The sequence below is a fragment of the Etheostoma spectabile genome, chromosome 12 (genome assembly GCF_008692095.1).
Source record: "Etheostoma spectabile isolate EspeVRDwgs_2016 chromosome 12, UIUC_Espe_1.0, whole genome shotgun sequence".
NCBI classification, from domain to species: Eukaryota; Metazoa; Chordata; class Actinopteri; order Perciformes; family Percidae; genus Etheostoma; species Etheostoma spectabile.
The window spans coordinates 24,019,567-24,043,157 of NC_045744.1; the positions used below are offsets into that span (position 1 = coordinate 24,019,567).

General features: G+C 41.1%; 1 protein-coding gene across 1 annotated transcript in view; it reads right to left on the reverse strand.

Annotated features, from left to right (window-relative positions):
* Positions 1-416: 416 nt before the first annotated feature.
* The window catches only part of adcy8 (adenylate cyclase 8 (brain)), a 127,285-nt gene continuing 104,110 nt past the window's right edge, over positions 417-23,591 (reverse strand). The window contains 6 exon segments of the mRNA XM_032531093.1: positions 417-1,098; positions 2,615-2,729; positions 4,162-4,254; positions 6,156-6,175; positions 6,178-6,301; positions 14,759-14,917. Of these exon segments, the coding sequence (XP_032386984.1) occupies positions 599-1,098; positions 2,615-2,729; positions 4,162-4,254; positions 6,156-6,175; positions 6,178-6,301; positions 14,759-14,917 (1,011 nt within the window). The 3' untranslated portion in view covers positions 417-598.

Sequence of the window (23,591 nt, forward strand, 5' to 3'; positions counted from 1 at the left end):
TGCCTACAAAGCTCTGATTGGTCAGCTACTGCTCAGACCGAGGAAACAGACGTCAGTAAACACAACACCAGACCAATTCAAATTACTGTAAAATAAAAGCTGAATGTGCGACCATTCAGAGCTCTGCAACCCGGTGACGCTATACTTAAGTTTCTGTGACCCCTGAAGAGACTTCCTGTTCTCCTTTTTTGTTTTATTTTGTTGTAAGAAATCTGAAATAAGAGCGACTATTTAGAGGTCTGGCTAAAAAAACCTTCCTGCTCTCCTATCGTTAGTTACACACCCGGGGTGCCTGGGTAGCTCACCTGGTAGAGCACGCGCCCCATGCACATGGGGTCCTCGCCGCAGCGGGTCCAATTTCGACCTGCCGGCCTTTACTGCATGTCCCCCCCCCCCCCCCCCCACACACACACACTCTCTCTCTCTCCCCTTAAATGAATAAGCTGACCTATCAAATAAAAGCCTAAAAAAAAAAATCTCAAAAGAAAACCCTCATCTTTTGAAGTTTAACTTAACCTCTGGAATGTGTTCTGCCTGCAGAGCGGCTCTGCCTCTGTGGGAAAAACCTGCGTGGAACTACAACTCCCAGGGTGCACCTTCAGGACAGCTCAGTCTTATCAGCTGCCTCCGGGTGATGCCCCGCTCCCACCTCGGAGCTACCGGGCGCTAACAACGTCCTGCGGTTGTAGTGGTGGTGGCCCTTCAGGATGCCCGAGTTGTTGTTGTCGTTCAGGATCTGCTTCTGCTTCTGGCGGTTCAGGGACTGCACCAGGCCGAGGACCACGGCCGCCAGCGAGTACTGGCCCGTGATCTTGCGCGGCTGCATGATGAGCGGGTTGGGCTGCACGCGGCCCAGCAGGTAGTGCGTGCGGATCTTGCCCTCCTGCTCGCTGATGCCCTTGACGTAGATCTCGCCGCGGTACTCGAAGGCGAAGCCGCGCTCCTTCAGGATCAGGTAGGTGTCCTCGGGGACCTGGATCTTGCCGCTGATGCCCGTGCTGTCCATGCGGCTCGCCAGGTTCACCGTCTTCCCCCAGATGTCGTACTGGGGCTTCTTGGCGCCGATCACACCCGCCACCACCGAGCCGTGGGCCATCCCTGACACACACACACACACACACACACACACACAGGCGATCAGCTGTTAATTCTTTCTAGACACACGTTTTCTGAAATCTGGATTTTTAAGTTTCTACACATCAGATATCTGTTCAGTTCAGGTACCTACCTGCTCGGCTGTTCTACGTAACCTGATGTATAGATGTATGTGTAGGGCATCTGAGTCAGTAAATGACATAATCCCTGTTTTGGCTGACCCTGTACGTAGTTCTGTCAGATTCTCCTCCAGACTGTGGACCCATTGGCGAACATGTCTGTATATTAGACACTGAACATTGTGGAAGGCTTTTTATTTTTTGTATTTTGTATTTTTGTGTTTGTGTATGTTCGTATTGTGATATGGATCCCCCTGGGTCTGAAATAGAGTTTATAAGTTTAATTAATTAACCAGGGCAAGGTTTAAAGAAGTGGCTGTTGAGGACCCGTTAAAATATGCATCTAGAAACTGTGGTTGTACCCGATGTTTGACACAATTTAAGCTCAGTAAGTGGGATAGACAAAATGTCATTTTGCACGACTTGTCGGTTTCCTTGTGTTTGAGCCTAATGCCAGAAACACACACTTCGAATTATTGTGTTGTCCAATCTGTCTGTTCATACCGGCTGCGATCAGGTGCAGTGGTCGTTTGGCAACTCCTACATTTCTCCCAAACGTGTCGAGCCAGGCAGGTAATCAGAAGGCCACAGGGCAGCCGGATACTTAACAAAATAAAACATGTTTCAAAATAAAACACCCAGGTTTATGGGGATTTTAGCTGTGGTCTTCTCATAGCGAGACATGCGATCAGGCACACCGGGAGAGACAGATGGACGGATAGAGAGAGTGACTCTCTCACACACACACAGATATACACACACACACACACACACACACACACACACACACACACGTATGTACAGCCAGGCGCACGATCAGACACGAATCTACACTTCACGGCTATTTGCAGCGTTTCCGCGTGCACTATGTTCCTGCTGTAATGATGATAAAATCAATTTTGTTTTCTATGCCACTGTTATGTTGTTCCTGCTTTTGTTTTTGGCTACAGTTCTCCTGAGTGTACTCATTGTTATGCTGGTATCTGTCATGTTACCGGGGAAACATGAAGACATCTATGCTCCTGTTGGTTCTGATCCAAGGTCGCCGCTCTGTTTGTCAAAAGATGAGCTGCATTTACTAAGATGTGATTTGAAGCCCTTTTTTTACCACTTTATTGCATGAAGTGCAACATGTCTGACTCTAAGCACTGAAAAAAAGTAATCAGTTCATGAGAAACGCAGCCCGCAGCGCTCTAGAAAAGAAGCTAGCGGCAAAACAGTCAATGAACAGGTTGATTGGCAGAAGATTTTAGAAGGTCACCCTTCATCAAGGGACTAGAAAATATACGAAAGTATTAAAATGGGGGTAAAGACGTGATGAAATAAGGTGGAAGAGGACTCATGATCAGAAAGAAGTATGAAAGAATGAATCCCCTTGATGAACGAGACGGAGCTCTTACCGATCCTCAGCTCAAAGTTGTTGAACGAGTGCTTGTTGATCTCCTGGATGCTCTCGTTGAGGGCGATGGCGAAGTCCGCCAGCGCACACAGGTGACCCCACTTATCTTCACACTGCTGCGGGTCAGAGAAGAGTCGCAGTCAGCCGAGGGGAAAGGTCCCCTCCAACGTTTGGAAAAAGTAGATTTTTTTCCCCCCTTAACCCTTGTGTTGTCTCCCCGTTACCCGTGAACTTGTCCTTCGGGTCAAAATTCGGGTCAATGTTTTTGTCACTTTTTCTGATTTATTACTCATTTTTTCCAGCTTTTGGCGCTTTTTTTAAAAACCTGAGCTGGTTAATAACAGGTTTTACACTTAATCGTGTAATTCATCGTCAAGAAACCTCATTTATATCAAATTGTTCATACGTTTTTTGTTAAAAAGGCAGGAATTATGAATTATTTTGACTAATAGTTAAGATCAGAGGATGTGGAGTGGATCTCAGATGGGAAGATGTCAAGTTTAGTCTGGATACTGTTTGGAAACCATTAAAAAAAAGCTATAAGATTAAATAAAACACCCAAAACATTCAATGAAAGTAATCATTAATTTTACCTGAAGAACGTATGGAATCATCCATGTTATTCTTGGGCAATTTGGTTGAAAGAAATCTAATATTTCTGATATGAAACACATTTAAACGGGTCAGTTTGACCCGAGGACGACACAAGGGTTAAAAAAATATGAAACATAACCCACTCTCCAAAAGAGATTAAACAAAAAAAACTGGGGTCTCAAAACGTGTACAAAAAACAAGAACTGTGTTTACTAAAAATGTGCTACTATTGGGGGGGGGGGGTTAAATAACACGACAGGATTGTGAAAAATAAAGATGAGATTTTTCTTAATGGGTTTTATGTAGATTAGGCCTGTAACAGTCAACATAACTCATTCAATCAAATTGCATTGTATTTTACATAATCGCCATTTCTTTGCTTAACCGCAAAACGTTTTAGGATCATTTATACTAATAAAGAGGGGTGGTTTATTATATAGGCTGCATGCTTGTGTTTTTACATGATCTGGGTCACATGATAGTGATATAACCAACAGATGACAACTGGGGCTCAACCAAAACTTTAATTTCCTTGAAAAAGTAAGACATAAATAACCGTTTTTTTTTTTATGATGATTATATTGTTAGTCACAGTTATGTCTGAGACAATTCATTGTACAGTCAAATGTGGACTTGTTAAACTGTGAAGCTTCTGGCTTTAACAATGTCTTTTTTATCTTAGTTCTTTTTTTAAGAGTATTTTCTTAGCATTTTTAGGCTTTTATTTTGACAGGACAGCTGAAGACGTTGAAGGGTAATGACGTGCAGCAAAGGGCCGCAGGTCGGAGTCCAACCTGGGCCCGCTGCAAACCAGTTCTACATATGCAAATTAGCAATTAGTGTTTGTGTCTCGTGAGCCTAGTTTGAAGATGACGATGCCTCTCACCTGGGACGTCCTGCAGCCTAGCAACAAGCAGACAGACAAGCAGTGGAAGGAACCATGGAGGATCTCACCTGCTTCTCGGGGGACAGACCGGAGACGGCCATGTAGGTGCTGCCGATGGTCTTGATCTTCTCGATGTCCTGGAAGCGCTCCTCGCCCAGCAACTGGGACAAGTGACACAGTGAAAGAAATATTTACTTCTTCTGATGTCAAGGAAATGAATCCAAGACTCTGATACATGTATTCTCCTTCATATCAGATCTTTCTGCAAGTCGGCTTTTTAAACAACTGATTATTATATCTAAAGCCCGGTTCAGACCAAAGATTCGCGACACAAAAAACGCTTTATACAAATTTTTGGAGTCCTACTATTCAACCTACAGCAAATCCTTCTGTAACTCTGTAAGGGAAATCAATACATCTCAGCGGTGAGGCGCCCGGACAGAATATGGAATTATGTCGGAAATTAACGTTTAGGCCTGCTGTTATAAGATATGTTCGATGTACTATATTCAACTGCTTGGCTGTGTAGCGATATTTGGGTGATTGTCACACTCTGTTCTCATAAAAGCTTATGCAAGCATTTCACAAGATGTTCTTTTTGTTGAAACGTGTATCTCACGTTCTCTTATTGAGACATGTATCTCACTAACCAAGGACGGAGGCCCAACCACATCACACACACACACACACACACACACACACTCACTATGCTGTTTGTATCAACCTATAACCCAACCACATGATTACACACTCACACACTATTATTGTTTGTATCAACCTATAAATAAAGGAACAAGGGACTGCCTCGGCGCGACTCTCTCTTGGGTGTTCAGCCCAGCAGGTTGCCCTTTGTACAAAGTAGCGTGGTTGTCCCGTGTCATCTCTTGAGCCATCTTAAACGTGAAGAGAGAAATCTCTTCACACCTGCTACACGTAATATCGCTTAATCAGCCGTGGAGAGTTACCGTGGTAACCCTGTCGCGACCACTTCCTGTTCAATATGGTGCAGTTTTACAAACAAGAAAGTGAGCAAACGGACGTCTTTTACATCTAGCGTCTCACGTTCATCTCCGTAAGCTAGCAAGACTACACGACAGCCTACTTTTGGGTAGGCGACTTCAAAATAAAAGCACTTCCTTTTGACGGTTTGCAGTAAAACTAAATTGCTGTTAAACAAATTAAGTTGTGTACCTTTTCACATATCAGCTGTAGATCGAGTACTGTAAATAATGTAGATATGGTCTATAATTGACCATTGAGTGTTTTAAACTAAACATGATTTTCTTATTCAGGTGCTTTACACAAACAACCATGCCGTACTTCAATACCACTGCAAGGTACTTTTAATTGAGTATTTTCATTCTCCTAATTGCCTATTGTGAGTTTTACTCATATATTTTTTATAGCTGTAGTTACTTTGCATATTCATATTAATTATGCAAAATATTACGAATAATCTTTAATGTATTAAAGTGGATAAAGAGTAGTATCCGGTAGCGAAATTCACACGCTAATTGCCAAGTCAAACTCCCGCTGTTATTTTGGTGAAAGTAACTCAAAAGTATTCAAACGCATTACAATTCAGAGACAGTAATATTATAATACTTATTACTGTTGATAATGTTCATACTGTTCATATTGTAGTATAATAACTTAATACTATTTATCCCAGCACCCTTTGCACTATGTTCCACATTTAAATAATTTTATTGGTCTCTTCATTGCACTCATCTCTCTACATTGTGTCTGTTTAGAGTATGTATATATTAGTGTGTATATATTAGTGTGTATATATTGTTTGTTGGGTTGTTTGTTTTGAATGTGTAAGCACATTGTGAGCAACGATGCTCCAAAGGAAAATTCCTCGTATGTGTCTTCATACCTGGTCAATAAAGCTGGTTCTGATTCTGATTCTGATATAACTAATTACTCTCACATGACAGTCACTAGTAATCTATCGTGTATTATATTTTGGGAGTAACTTGCCCAACGCTGATGCTGAGGCAGGTTTGAAAGTGGGGCTGAAGTGTAAGTGGGTGCACCTCAGGGTCGGCGGTCTCACCTCGTCAAAGTCGGCGATATCTCGTTGAGGAGCCTGAGGCACTCGACTCCCTGGTTGTTCATCTCAGTCTGGGAGTAGAAGTCGGCGAAGCCCGGGATGGACGCGAACATCACGCCCACCGAGTCGTAGGACTGGGAGTACAGCTCCTGTGGGGGCACACGGCACCGATTCAACCCCTATTGACACATTTGTCTAAGTGAAAATGCTAAAAAATACCAGTGTTCCTCTACAAAGGATATGAAGTTTGAGGTGTCAATTCTCAAAATCTGATTCTTTTCATCAGTTTTTGATTTGATATATTTATGTAATTTCTTGGATGGCAACTTGATTATTGCAATTGCTGATTAATCGATTAGTTGTTTGGTCTATAAGGTAAAGAGAAATGTGGAAGAGTGTTTCCCGAAGCCCAACATGACGTCCTCAAATGTCCACAACTCAAAAAATATTCAGTCCACCTTCACACAGAGAAGAAACTAGAACAACAGAGAAGTTTACCTTCAAACCGGTTAATCAATTCAAAATAATTACTAATTATTAATTAATTTACCTTCCTTATAACAATAATAGGATATTTTCTAAACATTAATATTAATATTTAAATTGATAAAGTGCAATAGTGTATGAGGGTCAAAAAGCATATTTAATGATGACCATGTATATTTTGGTAAAATATAAAATATGTATATTTTTCTTCTTGTTAACTATTCCAGGGTCAATACACAACATAGTCAATGTGTGCATGAATTCAGAAACTAAATCTCAATGTGACAAAATGCTTTACAAAAAAAACAAATAATAAAAATCCTGCATCTGCACAGAAACAAAGGTTTTAAGTGTCTGTGATGCAGCAGCTGCAGTACCCTGGTCCCACCACTGGGGGGCAGTGTTGGCACAGGAGCGAGCAGAGCAGCAGGCCTGCAGACAGGAAACATCCTCACGTCACCATGGGGATATTTTAATAATAGGCTGGTAGACATTAAGTCCAGCCATTGTTCAACATTTCATATACATAATTAAAAGAGTCAGAAGTCAGACCTCTCTTACTCTGCTTGGCTTTTTCTGTTCAATTAAACTTAGCCTCTGACTTTGTTGTGACATCGTCGCCGGCGTTACACACGCTTAACGAGCACGGCCAAATGTCAACGCTTCAGAGGTAACGTTGGTAAAAGGTTGGTCCTTCACTCTGTTGTACGACGTGAGTCACTGTTCTGACATTTGTTTAGGGTTTCATCCTGCAAGTTCAGCTTTGTTTTAATATTAGTTGGGAGAAGTGTGTTATTTTAGTATGTTTGTGATGTACAGTGGTGCTCATAAGTTTACATACCCGTGCTTAAGTTGACTAAGAAGAGGAATAAAAAAAATCATGTTTTGGAAATTGATCTTAACGCCTTAATTAAAAAATGAGGTAAAATCCAACCTTTAATGACACAAATTTTCTTTGTGAATGAATAATGTTTCATAAATAAGTAAATGTTCTTCCTTAAAATACAGGGGCATAAGTATACACCCCCCTATGTTAAAATACAGGGGCAAAGTATACACCCCCCTATGTTAAAATACAGGGGCATAAGTATACACCCCTATGTTAAACTACAGGGGCATAAGTATACACCCCCTATGTTAAAATACAGGGGCATAAGTATACACCACTCTATGTTAAACTACAGGGGCATAAGTATACACCCCCCTATGTTAAAATACAGGGGCATAAGTATACACCCCCCTATGTTAAAATACAGGGGATAGTAACACCCCCTATGTTAAATAGGGGCAATTTACACCCCCCCTATGTTAAAATACAGGGGCATAAGTATCACCACCACTCTATGTTAAAATACAGGGGCATATGTATACACCCCCTATGTTAAAATACAGGGGCATAAGTATACACCCCCCTATGTTAAAACATACAGGGGCATAAGTATACACCCCCCTATGTTAAAATACAGGGGCATAAGTATACACCCCCCTATGTTAAAATATATGTTAAATGAAATCATCTCTCAATGCAAATCAAACCGGCTATTAGACTAACTAGAATAACACCATGCCAATCTCTAGGTATGGTGACCACCTCCACCTCCACAGCAGAGACTTCTTAGGTTGAGATCTGGTGACTGTGAAGGCTTTAGCTTCCTTAAACCATTTAAAGACTAAAAATATGTTTGATTCGACGTAGTTCTATAGAGATCAACAGTGACAACAGTTAACCGTAACCCTGCAAAAAAAGAAACTTTAAAAAAAAAAGAAAGACAAAATGGACAAAAAGACACCAGACTGTGTCCAGACACGATCCCAGTCTTCATTGGTGCAGCTTGTAGTCGTCAGCGGTTGGTTCGCTGAATATTTCTATTTCCAGCGACCTCCCTGCCTGACGTGGTCTTACTCAGATTTGAGTCAGAATCTGAGTCTGATTCTGCTCCACTGGGCTGGGATTATGCAGAGTGTTTCCACCAAACCAGGAAAGAAAAAGCCTCTGCTCTCAATTGGATAGACCTAGTTTCTGAATGTCCTCTGTCTTCAGTCTCCGGGTGAGATGTTCAACATCTGCACGGCTTTCTACAGCACTAGAGACGAGGTGGCTAACCGTAGCATGCTAGCTCGTTCTCAATATCAACACTGCTACAACAGCCACTAGTTGACCAGACTCTCCAAAAGAACTACTTCCTGTCCCTGTTCTACTTCCTGTCCCTGTTGTGTCCCTGGTCTAGAAGAAGTCTCCCAGCTGATCCTGCCTTGGACTGACCAAAGCTGGAGAAACAGTTATCAGCTGATGGATCTTACCGAGCTACTGAGCATGTGCAGCTCCCAACAAAGATAGGATAGAAGGGAGATGTCTCACTCTGGAGATAAAACTAGAGAGATGTCTCACTCTGGAGATAAAACTAGAGAGATGTCTCACTCTGGAGATAAAACTAGAGAGATGTCTCACTCTGGAGATAAAACTAGTGAGATGTTCACTCTGGAGATAAAACTAGAGAGATGTCTCACTCTGGAGATAAAACTAATGAGACGTCTCACTCTGGAGATAAAACTAGTGAAATGTCTCACTCTGGAGATAAAACTAGAGAGATGTCTCACTCTGGAGATAAAACTAGTGAGATGTCTCACTCTGGAGATAAAACTAGAGAGATGTCTCACTCTGGAGATAAAACTAGAGAGATGTCTTACTCTGGAGATAAAACTAGGGAGATGTCTCACTCTGGAGATAAAACTAGTGAGATGTCTCACTCTGGAGATAAAACTAGTGAGATGTCTCACTCTGGAGATAAAACTAGTGAGATGTCTCACTCTGGAGATAAAACTAGAGAGATGTCTCACTCTGGAGATAAAACTAGTGAGATGTCTCACTCTGGAGATAAAACTAGAGAGATGTCTCACTCTGGAGATAAAACTAGAGAGATGTCTCACTCTGGAGATAAAAGTAGTGAGATGTCTCACTCTGGAGATAAAACTAGGGAGATGTCTCACTCTGGAGATAAAACTAGGGAGATGTCTCCCTCTGGAGATAAAATAGACTCCCAAACAGGATCTGCAGCAAAAATTGGTGTTTTTCTTGAAAATAAAACCATGTAAACCTATTCTGGTACAACCTCAAAATACAAATACAAACCTGAACATGAGCAGAATATGAGCACTTTAAAGTTTTCTTTCTCTTTCAACACAGACCTTCACACAACCCGGGACAAACAGGAGTATTTAACAAATCACAGGATGTGTGCGACCCTAAAAATAGCTTAAAAATGTTGATCAAACGACTCTAAAATGCTTTCTGTCAACAGCTCTTGAGCCGACCCAGAGCTTCAGTATCTAAATCACGGACCAATAATCAGCCTGATTAATAATGTAACAAGTGATCAGGACCCGACCTATCCTAATGGATGCATTTTTAATCGTGTTCTTTATAAGTAGGAACAGACATGGCAGCAGAATGATATCAGCTCTCCTCTCGTGACATTCATAATTCATCGGCCGCTTGCCTTTTGTTCGGGAGGCGGCGGATGATTGGAGGAGTCGATAACGGAGGAGTCGATAACGGAGGAGCCGAGACGAGGACGGACGGGGACAATACGGCGATTTGACTCTGGCGTGTGATAACTGTCGTCTCCGTCGACCCGCACAATCAAGTCATTATCGAGTTGGTAGGAAGAATGCAGCAGAACGAACGGAGAAGAAGAAGAAGAAGAAAGGAAGTGAAATCAAGCAATTTTCTGTCAGATCCCCCCCCCCCCCCCCCCCCCGCCCCCCACCCCACATTAAATAAAAAAAGCTGAAATATTGGTTTAGTTTGAGTGTGAACTTCTATCAAACTCCGACGAGGGATAATTAACGAGATTTATCCCAGAGTCTTTCATCTTAATTGCTGGCAGCTCATTACAGAGAAACACAGAAGTTATCAACCTTCACTTTTAAGGTGCAATTAATAATTATGAATGTCACTTAAAACAATGTTTTTTAAAATGTTGGTCAGATGGTCTGCCGGTTTTGGTCCAGACTGAAGGCCCTGAACACTTACTGAACAGATTGACGCTAAATTCAGTCCTCAGCAAGGCCCGGCCTCTATCATACTGCACAAACCACCCACTTCACTGTCACGTCTTTTCCACCGAGGCGGTTCTGGTGCTGGTTCGGGTTCAGGGCCAGATATTGAACCGGTTCTTTGCTTTTCCACACAAACAAACCTGGCTCTGGGCCAAGAACACGGGTTTCACCTCAGCACCAACTTAGCGCTGGTCTAGAGATAAGAACCGGTTACGTCTGGTGCTGGGGGGCGTCTGGCGGCCATTTTTAAAACACGGGTCAGCTGTTAACCATAGAGAGCTGTTAATGTTAGCTTTGGACATGGATGGGAGACCAGAACCACCGTGGTCTGGGGAGGGAACCAACGGTCTGCTGGCTCTCAGGCTGGGGAAGATCCAGCTGGTTCTTAGAGAACTGGAGTAGAACCAGCAGCAAACTGGCACCAGAACCAGAACCAGCACCTGGTTAGCCTTGGTGGAAAAGACATACCTGAGTTTGATTGAAAACTCCTTTGTTCCCTGTGCTATAACTCGGCTTAATTTGCACATGTAATGTAGACTTGTTTACAGATTGTTCCTGTGGTGTAAAATTGTGTTTTATATATTACAAACTTTTTTGTACTTTGTATATGTCTTTGCATTGTTGTCTTGTTCATTTGTATGTTGTTAGGATGTGTGGATCTGCAGACCAAGTTTTCCATTTGGGATAACAAGGAGACTGAACTGATGGTTCTTAACTCAGAAACCAAATCGGACTCATTTAAGCAAAAAAAAAAAAAACACGCTATGCGTTATGGCCAAAGGTTTGTGCACATCTATCATGTTTTTTTTAATCCTCCATGTTGTCCTTGGCTTTGAGCAACTGCATTTTATTGACATTACTCCGAATTCCTCATGGAGGCAACAGAAACTACGAACTATAGCTTTAATCATCTACATCCCTACCTAGTCCACTACTTGCACTAACTGTATATCAACTCTTACTACTACATTTCAGTATTTGTATAGACTGCCTATTCATATATAGTGTGTTATAACTGATTCAACACAACTAACTACATCATAATTTGCACTAACTGTATTGGATGTGACCCTGTATGTTGTCTCTTACCGTACCTACACACCGCCACCGACTGGAGCCGCAAAAAAACTCTGGCCGCCCCGCCGAGGACGCTTGTCAAAAAGTACGGGGAAGCTTAGTGCCGCTTTAGCCGCTCTGACGTGGCGGCGATCTCTGTCCGACCGGGAGGAACTCACGCAGCCACGGCAACACACTGACACTAGAAACCTTTATACATTACATATATAATGACAGAAGTTGTGTTAATTGGTCGCAACGGAGTCTGTTAGCAGTTAGCTCGCTCGTTAGCCGCTGAGCCGTAGCGGCGTGCAGGCAGAGCGAGCAGCCGCCGGACTAACCTAGTGATCCAGACTAACCTAGTGACCCTGACTAACCTAGTGATCCAGACTAACCTAGTGACCCAGACTAACCTAGTGACCCAGACTAACCTAGTGGCCCAGACTAACCTAGTGATCCAGACTAACCTAGTGACCCAGACTAACCTAGTGACCCAGACTAACCTAGTGGCCCAGACTAACCTAGTGACCCAGACTAACCTAGTGGCCCAGACTAACCTAGTGATCCAGACTAACCTAGTGACCCAGACTAACCTAGTGATCCAGACTAACCTAGTGACCCAGACTAACCTAGTGACCCAGACTAACCTAGTGAACCAGACTAACCTAGGGACCCAGACTAACCTAGTGATCCAGACTAACCTAGTGACCCGTGCCGGACTTCACTGTGAGCGGATGTGACCGGCAGGTAACGTTAACTTGTTCCTACATACAAACAACGTTATATTATAAACGAAAGGTAACCCAGCAACGGCGATTATGAGCTTGTCCTCAGAATTAATGTTTTGGTAGGAACCAAAGATTACATCGTATGTTTCTCCAGGACCAGCCAGCGTGAAGGACGTCTATATTCCGATTGGCGGCCGGCGTTAGCCGCTGAACCGCGTCATAGCTCATTACCATAAAGTTGAAAAATTTCAACTTTCTGACTGACACTCAACACGCTCAAAACGCCCAAAACGCGACGTCGACAGATTTGCCGCTCCTTGCAGCTGAGAGAAGCTTCCAGTGAAGATGAATGACTTCCGGTAACTTGAGACGCTCAGGTCGGTGGCGGTGTGAACGTACGGTTATGCTTTTCTTGGCCAAATGAGAACCTGATCTCAACGGCCTACCTGGTTAAATAAAATAAAATAAAAAACTACTAATAATCGGTATCGGCCCTGAAAAAACAGTATCGGTCGACCCCCTAGAGATAAAACCCTGCAGCCAGATAATGTTGTTTGAGTGCAGATCTTTAAGTTATGCGGTGAATGTCGTATTAATCAACACACATTCAAGATAAATGTGAAAAAACATAATGAGAAAGGTAATTTCTTTTAGAAATGGGTTAAAATACGCACCAGATTAACCAAAGACCCATCTGATTTCTATCTTATTGGGTGTGCTCCCATTTTAGACGTTTTTAGAAGTGCAGAACAACTCCATTCAATGGAATAAAAGGCACAAAAGGAAAAGGGAAGCAGAGGCAAGGGAAACAAAAAAAAGAAACTTTGTAAAGTCTGACTCTGCTGAGTCACGCCTTCCTGAGACGGCGAGAGAAATCAATGAGTTCTCGGCTGCCGAGGGACTGTTATTAAAATCAATTCAAATTCATACGACCAAAACCTCTCTCTCTCTCTCTCTCTCTCTGTACAGTTGTTTGAAAAGCAATTATGGAGCTTTTTCTTTTCTTCTTATCAGTGGTTGACAAGAGATCTTGCACATTTCTCATTTTACTAGTTTTGACTGAACCCAAAAAATGTATTCGGTAAGTACAATTGTATCAATACTGATACAAATAATGGACAAAAAGTACAAAAACCAAGACAAAACTTGTAATAAATTGGAATTTTCTTAAAGTCTACTTTGACTTCTCACCTTCCAGAATGAGCTGATTTGATTCAACACTTCAAATATATTTGAGAAAGATAATCCATCACAGATACATCACAGATTTTCTCTTTCTTTCTTGAAATACAGTAACAGGAACTGTCCGATGGAAACGCGTCGGAAAAGCAATCCCTGTCGGTGTGTTCACGTGTTAGTTGACATTTTAGATTCAGCTCCTAAAAAGCATCTCCATCATAGTGGAGTCCTAGTAGTCCTAGTAGTCCTCAAAATGGGAGGATAACAACTTCAAAAAACACATCACATCATGGTTGTCTTTCCTGCATCTACGCAGCTAGTTGATCGTCAACAATACAGAGTCTCAGAATCCCACAAGCACCTAACCCTTGTGTTGTCTTTTTCCAAAAATCAGTACTTTTGTTGATGCTTTTTATCGATGTTTTTAACTTTTTCTTACGTTTTTGTCCCTTTTTTCAACACTTCATGCTTTCTTTCAATGTTTGTCACTTTTTTTGACGTTTTCAACACTACGTAACACTAACTTATTAACTTTAGTTGTACAGTTATTTGGGAATTTATGGTCAATAAACCTCATTTATAGGAAATTATACCTAATGTTTGAGTTAGAAAAGCAGAAATTAGGAATTATTGAGACTAAAATTAAAGGAATGGATGTTGATGGATAATCACAGACTGGAATATGTCAACTTTTACTCAACACTATTTCAACAACACTTCCATTGGTTTTTCAAATGCTATAAAATTGAATAAGACGCCCCAAAATTAATGAAAGTAGAGATTTGTACTTGCCAAAGAGCGTTGGGTGGAATCAATCATGTTATTTTGGGGAATTAAAAAGAACATTGATATAGGACAACGGGTCAATTTGACCCAAGAACAACATAAGGGTTAAACACATCAACATGGAGGAGATTTTAGGGACTCTGCTTGCACCGGTATTTCCACGTGACAACAACAATAATCTTGCAAAGTAACGTTTAAGTCAATAACACGAAATAAAGCAAACTAAAGATGCATTGTGACGGATTTCTGTGGAGACGATCAGATCGTCAATGTGAGGAAGATTGAAAACGTGTGAGCGGGTTTTGTGCAGACCTCGTTGTCCCGGTCCTTCTCCAGGAAGTGTCGGGCCACGTGGCTGGGCAGGATGTTCCTCAGCATGTTCTCGTTGTGTTCCCGCAGCTCCTTCATCTCGTTGATCTCCTCTTTGGCCTGGACGCGCCACAGGAAGTCCAGCCGCGCCGTGTATTCCAGCTACAGGTGGAAGAAACACATGGTCATCCCTTTCCATGTCTCTTGTCCCAGGTCTCAGGTAGGTGTCAAGTAAATATTATCCTGCTAAGAAGCCAATAACATAACATCAGGCAAGGAAATCTAACAATGCAGTTGGACACGTTTTCAATATTTTCAGAGTTTGTTTTCTCCATATTTTGATGCCCCGGACGAAAATGGATGGATGTATAGGGGCTAGTAAAATATGACTTAGGGCAATTTTTTGTTACTTGCCCGACAGGACAAGCGGGGAAAAAAACCTGACTGTTGAACCCTGCTGTATGGAAGCAGATATGAGCACACTTAAATATTTGTTTTGATAAAAGAAAATGTATTTTAAGCAGGGTTTTAAATAAATACAGTATTTGTATATCACATACAGTATTCATAACTTAGTATGCATCACAAGGTCGAGTTCCGATAAACTGAAAAACGTCCTTGTTATGGAGGATCTGACAGTCACATTTTCCCAAAATCTGAGGACTCTGTCAGTGCATGTTAATCAGGTTTGATTGACAGCGGCCCAGCAACATGAACAAAGAACCTCACAAATGACAAACACATGAAAAGAACTATCTCAGAGTAATACAAAGAAGAATGGGGGTGATGAGATCTCGCCCCCGTGAGATTAAAATGTGCTGAGATGTCTCGTTGAGGTAAAAAAACAGCCAAAACTCTGGCTTGGACCTCTGAATCTGCTGCTGCCAAGCATTTAGGGCGCGTCCAAATCCAATTTTGCTAGTTTGAGGCATAGAAAAGGGTCCGTGCGTGGGTGCATGGTCCTAAAGATTTTTACTTAATGTCTCCAGTAATCAGAGGTGTGTTCAGGGCGTAACATGCAATCAGCCAATCAGAGGTCCTCTCCCATTCCCTTTAACAGCCAATCAGAGGTTATCTCCCGTTCCCTTTAAGAGCCAATCAGAGGTCATCTCCCATTCCCTTTAACAGCTAATCAGAGGTCATCTCCCATTCCCTTTAACAGCCAATCAGAGGTCATCTCCCATTCCCTTTAACAGCTAATCAGAGGTCATCTCCCATTCCCTTTAACAGCCAATCAGAGGTCCTTTTCCTTTAAAAGCCAGGCGTGTTTGGACCTCGGACCATTGCTGTTATGATGGAGGATTTACATGTTTTTATTTGTAATTTTCTGCAAGTGTGTGTGTGCTGCTGTGTGTCCCTGTGTGTGTCACAAGCATAGTGTGTCACAAGCATAGTGTGTGTCCCTGTGTGTGTAACAAGCATAGTGTGTGTGTCTGTGCAAAAGCCTAGGCACATTTTACTAATACGCTGTTAAAATAACAATGAAATGCTGCGTTACTGACTTTAGAGGTTTTTGTTGGTCAATGACACGATCACTTCCCGCTGCCTGAAGTTAGCAACACTGCACCTGAACACACCTCCCTGTAAGACCAGCACGCCCACAATGCACCTGAACACACCTCCCTGTAAGACCAGCATGCCCATGGGCGCAGGTGTATTTCCGATTTAAACAACGTGGACGCTAGGCCGTCTTAAAATAGCACTTGTGTCGGGCTTTGGCTGTGCACCAGGTGATAGACAGAGCCCGTAATGTTGATCCTCAGCCTGACCCTGCTAACCGCCTGATGCAGTGATTACTTTCCACAGACACACAGTCCTGTAGAAGCAGATTTGCTGAACATTTGACTGTTAAATGCTCCAAAAAACAACCAGAAATGTTTTCTAGAACTGTGATTGATGCATGTTTAGTTAGTTATAGGATTTATTTTTGTGTTATAGAGAAAGACTTATAAGAGAAATACTAAGATTTAAAACCATGCCTTAAATCATGTTCTCATTGAACCATAATCGTTTAGTTCAACATGATTCGCTCAGACACTCCCCCTGACCCACCGATTGCTTTTCACAGAAACAAATAACTATCAACTCATTTTCTCCAAAGGTTTTGGTGCTCAAGCCTCCCAAGCGTCTGAAAATCCCCTTCTCCTTTTTTCAGAGTTTCCAGACAGGCCTAACACTTTAATAACTGCTTCAAAATGTGACTAAAAATCAGAGTAAAGTTGTTTATATCTTTTAGAAGATGGATGAATGGCTAAATTGGTCGGCTCAATTATGGAACACGAGAGAGTGTGATCAATCTGAAGTGCAGCGAAAGCAGTACGCAACACAGATTGCTTTTCCGAACGCACAATTAACACAAAGTCAGTACCATTTGTTTTGTACTTTCAAGAGAAGGGGGGGGGGGGCGGGGATTTGTGATATTGAAAATTAATTTCAGGGTCAGGCAGATTAAGCCTGTTAGGGTTTTAGCGTCTCTCTCTGGCGCTTGGCGGAAACATTTTTGTGATTAATCTTGGTATCGGTTAGTCCCTTAATCAGAAGAGTGAGTGCAAAACTGCAATCTCATTTTCCGTTTTTTATTTTCTAATTAGGAATGCAAAGCCTGCTGGGCCGGGATAATGAGACGGTGGCCGGTGAAGTAACGCCGGGTCACTCAGGCGTGAGCCAACACGACCTCCGCCGTGCACTTTCATTCAAAACAGCTTCTAGAATCTGAGAGGGAAGTACCGACACCGATAAACACTGTAATCAGCATCAGAGCGGCTCCCTAATTAGGTGTAGGGTCACGTGTTCTGGTCTGACAGCCTTTCCCCCGTCTAGGTTTAAAATACGTGAGGGTATTAAACTCTGAGCGGATCTAGGTAAAAAATTAAAGTCTGGGAACAAGTTTTTCTAAACTAAAGTTAATAGTAATGTTGAAAAAACGTCAAAAAAAAGTGACGAACGTCAAATAAAGGAGAAAAAAAACGTGAGAAAAATCGATTAAAAGCGTCAACAAAAGTGTTGATTTTCAGATTTGACGGGAAGACGACGCAAGGGTTAAAAAACAATACTTTTAGCGTGTATAGAGCATGGAGACTCCTCTAAACAGTAAGTGAAGGCATCAAAACTATGAATGAACACATGTGGAAAAAAAAGTGTGAAATAACTCCTAACCCTCATGTTGTCCTCATGTTGTCCTCATGTTGTCCCCATGTTGTCCTCATGTTGTCCCCATGTTGTCCCCATGTTGTCCTATATCAATGTTCTTTTTAATTCCCCAAAATAACATGATTGATTCCAACGCTCTTTGCCAAGTACAAATCTCTACTTTCATTAATTTTGGGTCTTATTCAATTTTATAGCATTGTAAAACAAATGGAAGTGTTGTTGAAATAGTATTGAGTAAAAGTTGACATATTCCAGTCTGTGATTATCATCAACATCCATTCCTTTAATTTTAGTCTCAATAATTCCTAATTTCTTAGCAAACGCAAATGTCACGGATGGTTTTTATGTTTAACAATAGGATCTTACTCTTTAACAGAAAGGTCGACCTCCTTAAAAAACCTTTTGTTAATGTTGTTAGACACGTCCAGGCTGCAAAAAAGCGTCAAAAAAGTTCCCATTTAACCGCAGATGTGGCAGGTCACAATATGAACCACTGGGTTGAAAAATGAGCTATTTTGTTGTTTGGGAATGAAGATTTGCTATTACACTTTACTCTTTAATCATCCCCGGGACCATTAGCTAACCTCGACTAATCTACACGGCTTAAAATGATTCAACAGAAAATTAGATGTCAAGATCGCCCGATCATTTCACAATAAGAGCCTTGTCTTCATTTCTGTAATGAAATGCTTTGTGTTCCCTGTGCTTGAAAACGTAATCAGGGCTCTGACAGGAAGCGGAGTTCATGAAGAACAACCTCATCTGGCTTCAGTTCTCCGCTGCTGTTACTTTATCACGTTAAAAGAAAACAACAAAGAAACAAATCTGCGTCATAAAGTACAAAAATATAATAATATAAAAGTGTATGTCAATACTGCTTAAGTCTATACATTATCCAGTATTATTACATGGCTTAGTTGAATTCTAATGCATTCTGTGGACTGTTAAGTGTAACACACCGTTGCCATGCAGAGCACAACATTGCCATGGATGTGGTTCTCATCACTCTGGAGGGCAGCTATCAACCCGATGAAAGACATCCGGATCATTTATCAGCTGTGGCAGAACGTGGGGAAAAAGGGGCTGACTCTGCTTTCTGAAACTGTGCTTGATGATGTTTAAAGCCCCCAGCATCTCCTTCCAGGCAGCGCTGCAACTGTTAACCCTAAACCTGAGGGCTTAAAACACAGATAAACAACTCCTGTCCTGTCTAATCCAGGCAATGAATGGCAGCAGATCTCGTGAACGCCTATCACTACACCTGGATACACAATCTATGATCGCTAAGCCGTAACTCCAGCCATAGGGACAACAACGCTAATGAGTTAGCTTGCATTGCAACATCGAGTTTACCCGTGTGCAAGAAGGAAACGAGATGAATAGTCAACATAAATAGTCCCAAAGAAGTCCCATGCATGGTGTCTTACTTCACCGTCAACGGAAACGTTGATGTTAACGTGAGTTAGAGCAGCCGATAGCCCGCTAGCTCACTAGCAGTACTTAAAAACAGCAGCCGGGTGAATGGATTTGTCCACCTATGGCTAGTGAAAGCAGGGCAGCGCCTCATCACAGCCCGACTCCTGAAACACACGGCTACTACTACCACAGCCTGTAAGGGGGGGGGGGGCGTAAAATGAAATGTAGTGTTGTGTGGTGTTGAGTGACAGACGGAGGGTTGCAAATAAACAGATCCAGAGTTTATGTGGCTATGGACGCAGAATTTCAACAAGGTGGAACAGACTATTTTCTGTAGCGGAAGCAATACCATCGCTTATAAATCAATAAAATCCTATTTGAATCATTATTTTATCCTGACAATGCCTGCATACATACAACTATAAGAATGGCAACCCCCCCCGTCCACCCATACAATAATAATATATGGACTGCCCTCACACACACACACATACCATGGACTGTCCCACACATACACATATTATATAATCGTTATATATTCTTAATCGAACTGCATTATTTATCCTGTATTTAAATCCGCTAATACATATATCCTTTACTAACTCCTGTATTCTGTATAAATCTGGCATAGACCTCCCATATTATATTTATACCTATTTAGTCCCTACAATATTACTTTTTGCTCATACATACTGTTATACCTGTATAATCTGTATAATCTGTATAGACACTAGTTTATTTATATTTTATACAAAATTATTAAATGATCCTTATATTACATGCTTACATAAAATTGATACTACAAGTATTTATACATACTTATACAATTCGATAGATGTGATCACATTCGTCTGCTGTACTGTACATGCATGACAATAAAGTAATTGACTACATTAACATTGATACATAATTCATACAATAATTACATACATACATATTCATACATCATACATACATTACATATACATAACATACATACATAATAATAATACATAACATTACATACATACATACATAATACATACATATACCATATACATACATACATCATACATAATACATACATACATACATAACATACATACATACATATCATACATATATACATACATACATAATACATATACATACATACATAACATACATATACATACATACATACATACATACTACATACATACATACATATCATACATACATATAATACTATACATACATACATACATACATTATACATACATAATTACATACATACATACATTACATACATACATACATACATACATATACATACATATATACATACATATAATACTACATATATTACATACATATATACATACCTGGACTTACATTAATACCTGGTCACTTTAGCCCTTTAACACTGGACTCAACACTGACACTTTAATAATAATAATAATAATTATGGTCTTTTTATTGACGAATGTTCTTATTGTTCTTACTGTTATTTTGGTTTTTTTTGTACTGTCTTTTTTTATTTATTTAAATTTCCTTGCTAAAACTGATGCTGTAATTTTTATAATTTCCTCGCGGGAGTCATCCCAAGAGGATTAATAAAGAGAAATCTAAATCTATCACCGTGTCGGGGTTGTATTCGCTATAATGTCCGCCTTGCTCTCCATCATCCCTTACTTCCTCACAGCTACATGCACACTGACAGCTGATGAGGAAAGCTGTCCTCCCAGGAGCCTAAAATTGTACCATAATCATCCATTAGAGTATGTTTTTTGTAGCTCTGATCTAAGATTTTGTTCATTGTAAGTTTCCAACATAGTGCATGTTGTTTGCTGGGCTGTTGTGAAGACATCATACACAGCCTTCACATTCAGCAACAGCCCAACGACAGACTCAACCAGATCCTTGTCAGGAAAAAAACAAACCCTGAGGACAATAAAAGTCGCCTCCATCTGTCTTTCAGCTCTAATAGGCTCTTCTTCGCAACACAACAGAGTCAGGAAAGTGTCTCTGAGTGAAGCGCCGACTAATGCTTTTACACCTTCGGTACGAAAGACGACGGCGCCGGGGGTTTTCAGCTTCAAAGGATTGAAAAGCCTTGTTCTTCCTTTCTGAATCCACTTGATGAAGCTGCCTCGTTATTCCAGTGTTTGGCTTGGTTAAAAAATAAAACCTCTGCTATTCTCACTATATGTTTCGGTTGGATCTTTGTTCCAAGAAGCAAACTCACTCCCCTCTTCCAATGGGAGATTGTTGGGAGTTGATTACACGAGGTTGTAGTTCACTGCGACGCTGCATGTTTCTTAAGGAGGAGATGACTGTTGCAGGTAGTGTTTGATTTCTTTGATCAACAGATCAATCCCCATTAAGTCTTATTTATTGAGGATTCTGAACGTTTTCCATGTCAGCTCCAGCATCGTTCGACCACTCGGCCCAACGTGGGTTGGTTACTATTTCCAATTTACACTTTTTTTAACATATTGTTTGAGCAATAATTAACTTCTGGGTTTTGAAAAAAAGGAGTGGTGCATAGCAGTTTTAAATAAGTGATAAGATATTTTTTTATATACAGAAAATTCTGAGCAAAAAGCAGGGAAACTATCAACATATACTTGCGAACTTTAATTGGGAGCCATTTTTAACCCTTGTATGGTATTCGGGTCAAATTGACCCATTTTCCAGGGGTCCAGCATCACCAGTCACACCCGTTGCTTACTTCTAGTAAACTTCCTCGAAACAAAAACAAAGGAATAATACCCTGAAAGCTGATAAAACAGCCTAACCTTACTAAAACATAACCTAGTATTTTACTGATGTGTGGAGTTCATTTTCCACCTAATTAAGTGCAGGATGTTCCAACTCAGCCCTTTTTTAAAATGTGCAAAGCCTTTGTACTTGCACCTTTTTATTACCATTTGAGTGTTTTTTTTATGTGTTTTAATATCTTCCGGCCATTTCAGCTCAATCCATCAACTTCCAGGATGTACGCCAAAACACAAAAAAATACTTTTCTCTTTTTCAAGGTGCTGTAATCCTGTAAGAATTCCCACCAATCATTGCCTTGCGGCCAATTTTTATCATGCAAGAATGCAAGAATCAAATCCCCCTTTCAATACCATACGTACATAGTGCCATGCCAAAACACTTGTTTCTGATCTTAACTATCCAATAAAAAAAATCTCAAAATAAAACAGCACATGCTGTCAACATTACACTTGACGCTGTCAAGCCGGAAAGAGAAGTTCACTTCCCGGAAATACCAAATACTTTCACCTAGGTGCATGTATTGACATCGAAATCCTGAAGCTGTTTAGCGACGTATTTTTCCCCATCACGATAATTTTAATCGTTTTCATGCAGTTCCCGCTTTGTGTTTCCTTCCATTTTTGTAAAATCACAAAAATAAGCACTTTTGAATTCGGAAAAAAAATGTCACTTTCAATATTTGAGCCTATTTACAAACCTTGCCAAGGAACAAACATTTTATTTTTATTATGTTCATTTATTGTTATCGAGGGCAAGTGTGCAATTAATCGTGATTATGATTTTAGTTCTTATCACGTAGCCCTACTTCCACCTAGGAAACGCTGGCTCGTTCCTCTGGGGTGTTACGGTCCAAACCACAACTTTGATCCCAAACTTAACCTGTCTTTTTGTTGCCTAAACTTAACAATCATTGCCACATGAAGCTCACCTTTTCTGGCTAAACTCCACTACCATCCTCGGCCCCTGAATGGAGCGTCATCTGGCACTGCATGTACCCGGATCACTGCCCCCTATTGCCATTGCCCCCATTGCCCCCTATTGCCCCCTATTGCCCCCATAGCCGGCGTTCTAGAGCTCTGGAGCAGCTAAATACAACCAGCAGCTGCCATTCAGACTTTATTCTTCTGTGGTATTATAGACTGTTCACGTTACAGTACTTAACTTAGATTAAAATACCTCTATTTAAGGATTATGGTCCAAGTCTTTTCTCAAGTCTTCTTCACTACAGCTTGATTTAGTAAACTATGGTTCCATTTAGACTAAAATAGACGATAAAGTTGTAGAGGATGCTTTAGGGCGTGGCTACCTCGTGATTGACGAGTCGCTACCTGGCGACCTGTCAATGACGACTTTCAAACTTGTTTTGGGGTATTTTCACCTTTAACTTTCACCCTCTGTGTGTTTTCACGTCATCGAGGTACATTTTAACATCTCGGTCGCCTAAACAATGTATTGTTCAGCGTTCAGTTGTACAAAAGACACGGCGAGAAGTCCCAAAAAACAAAGATGGCCGCGCCAAAAATGTCAA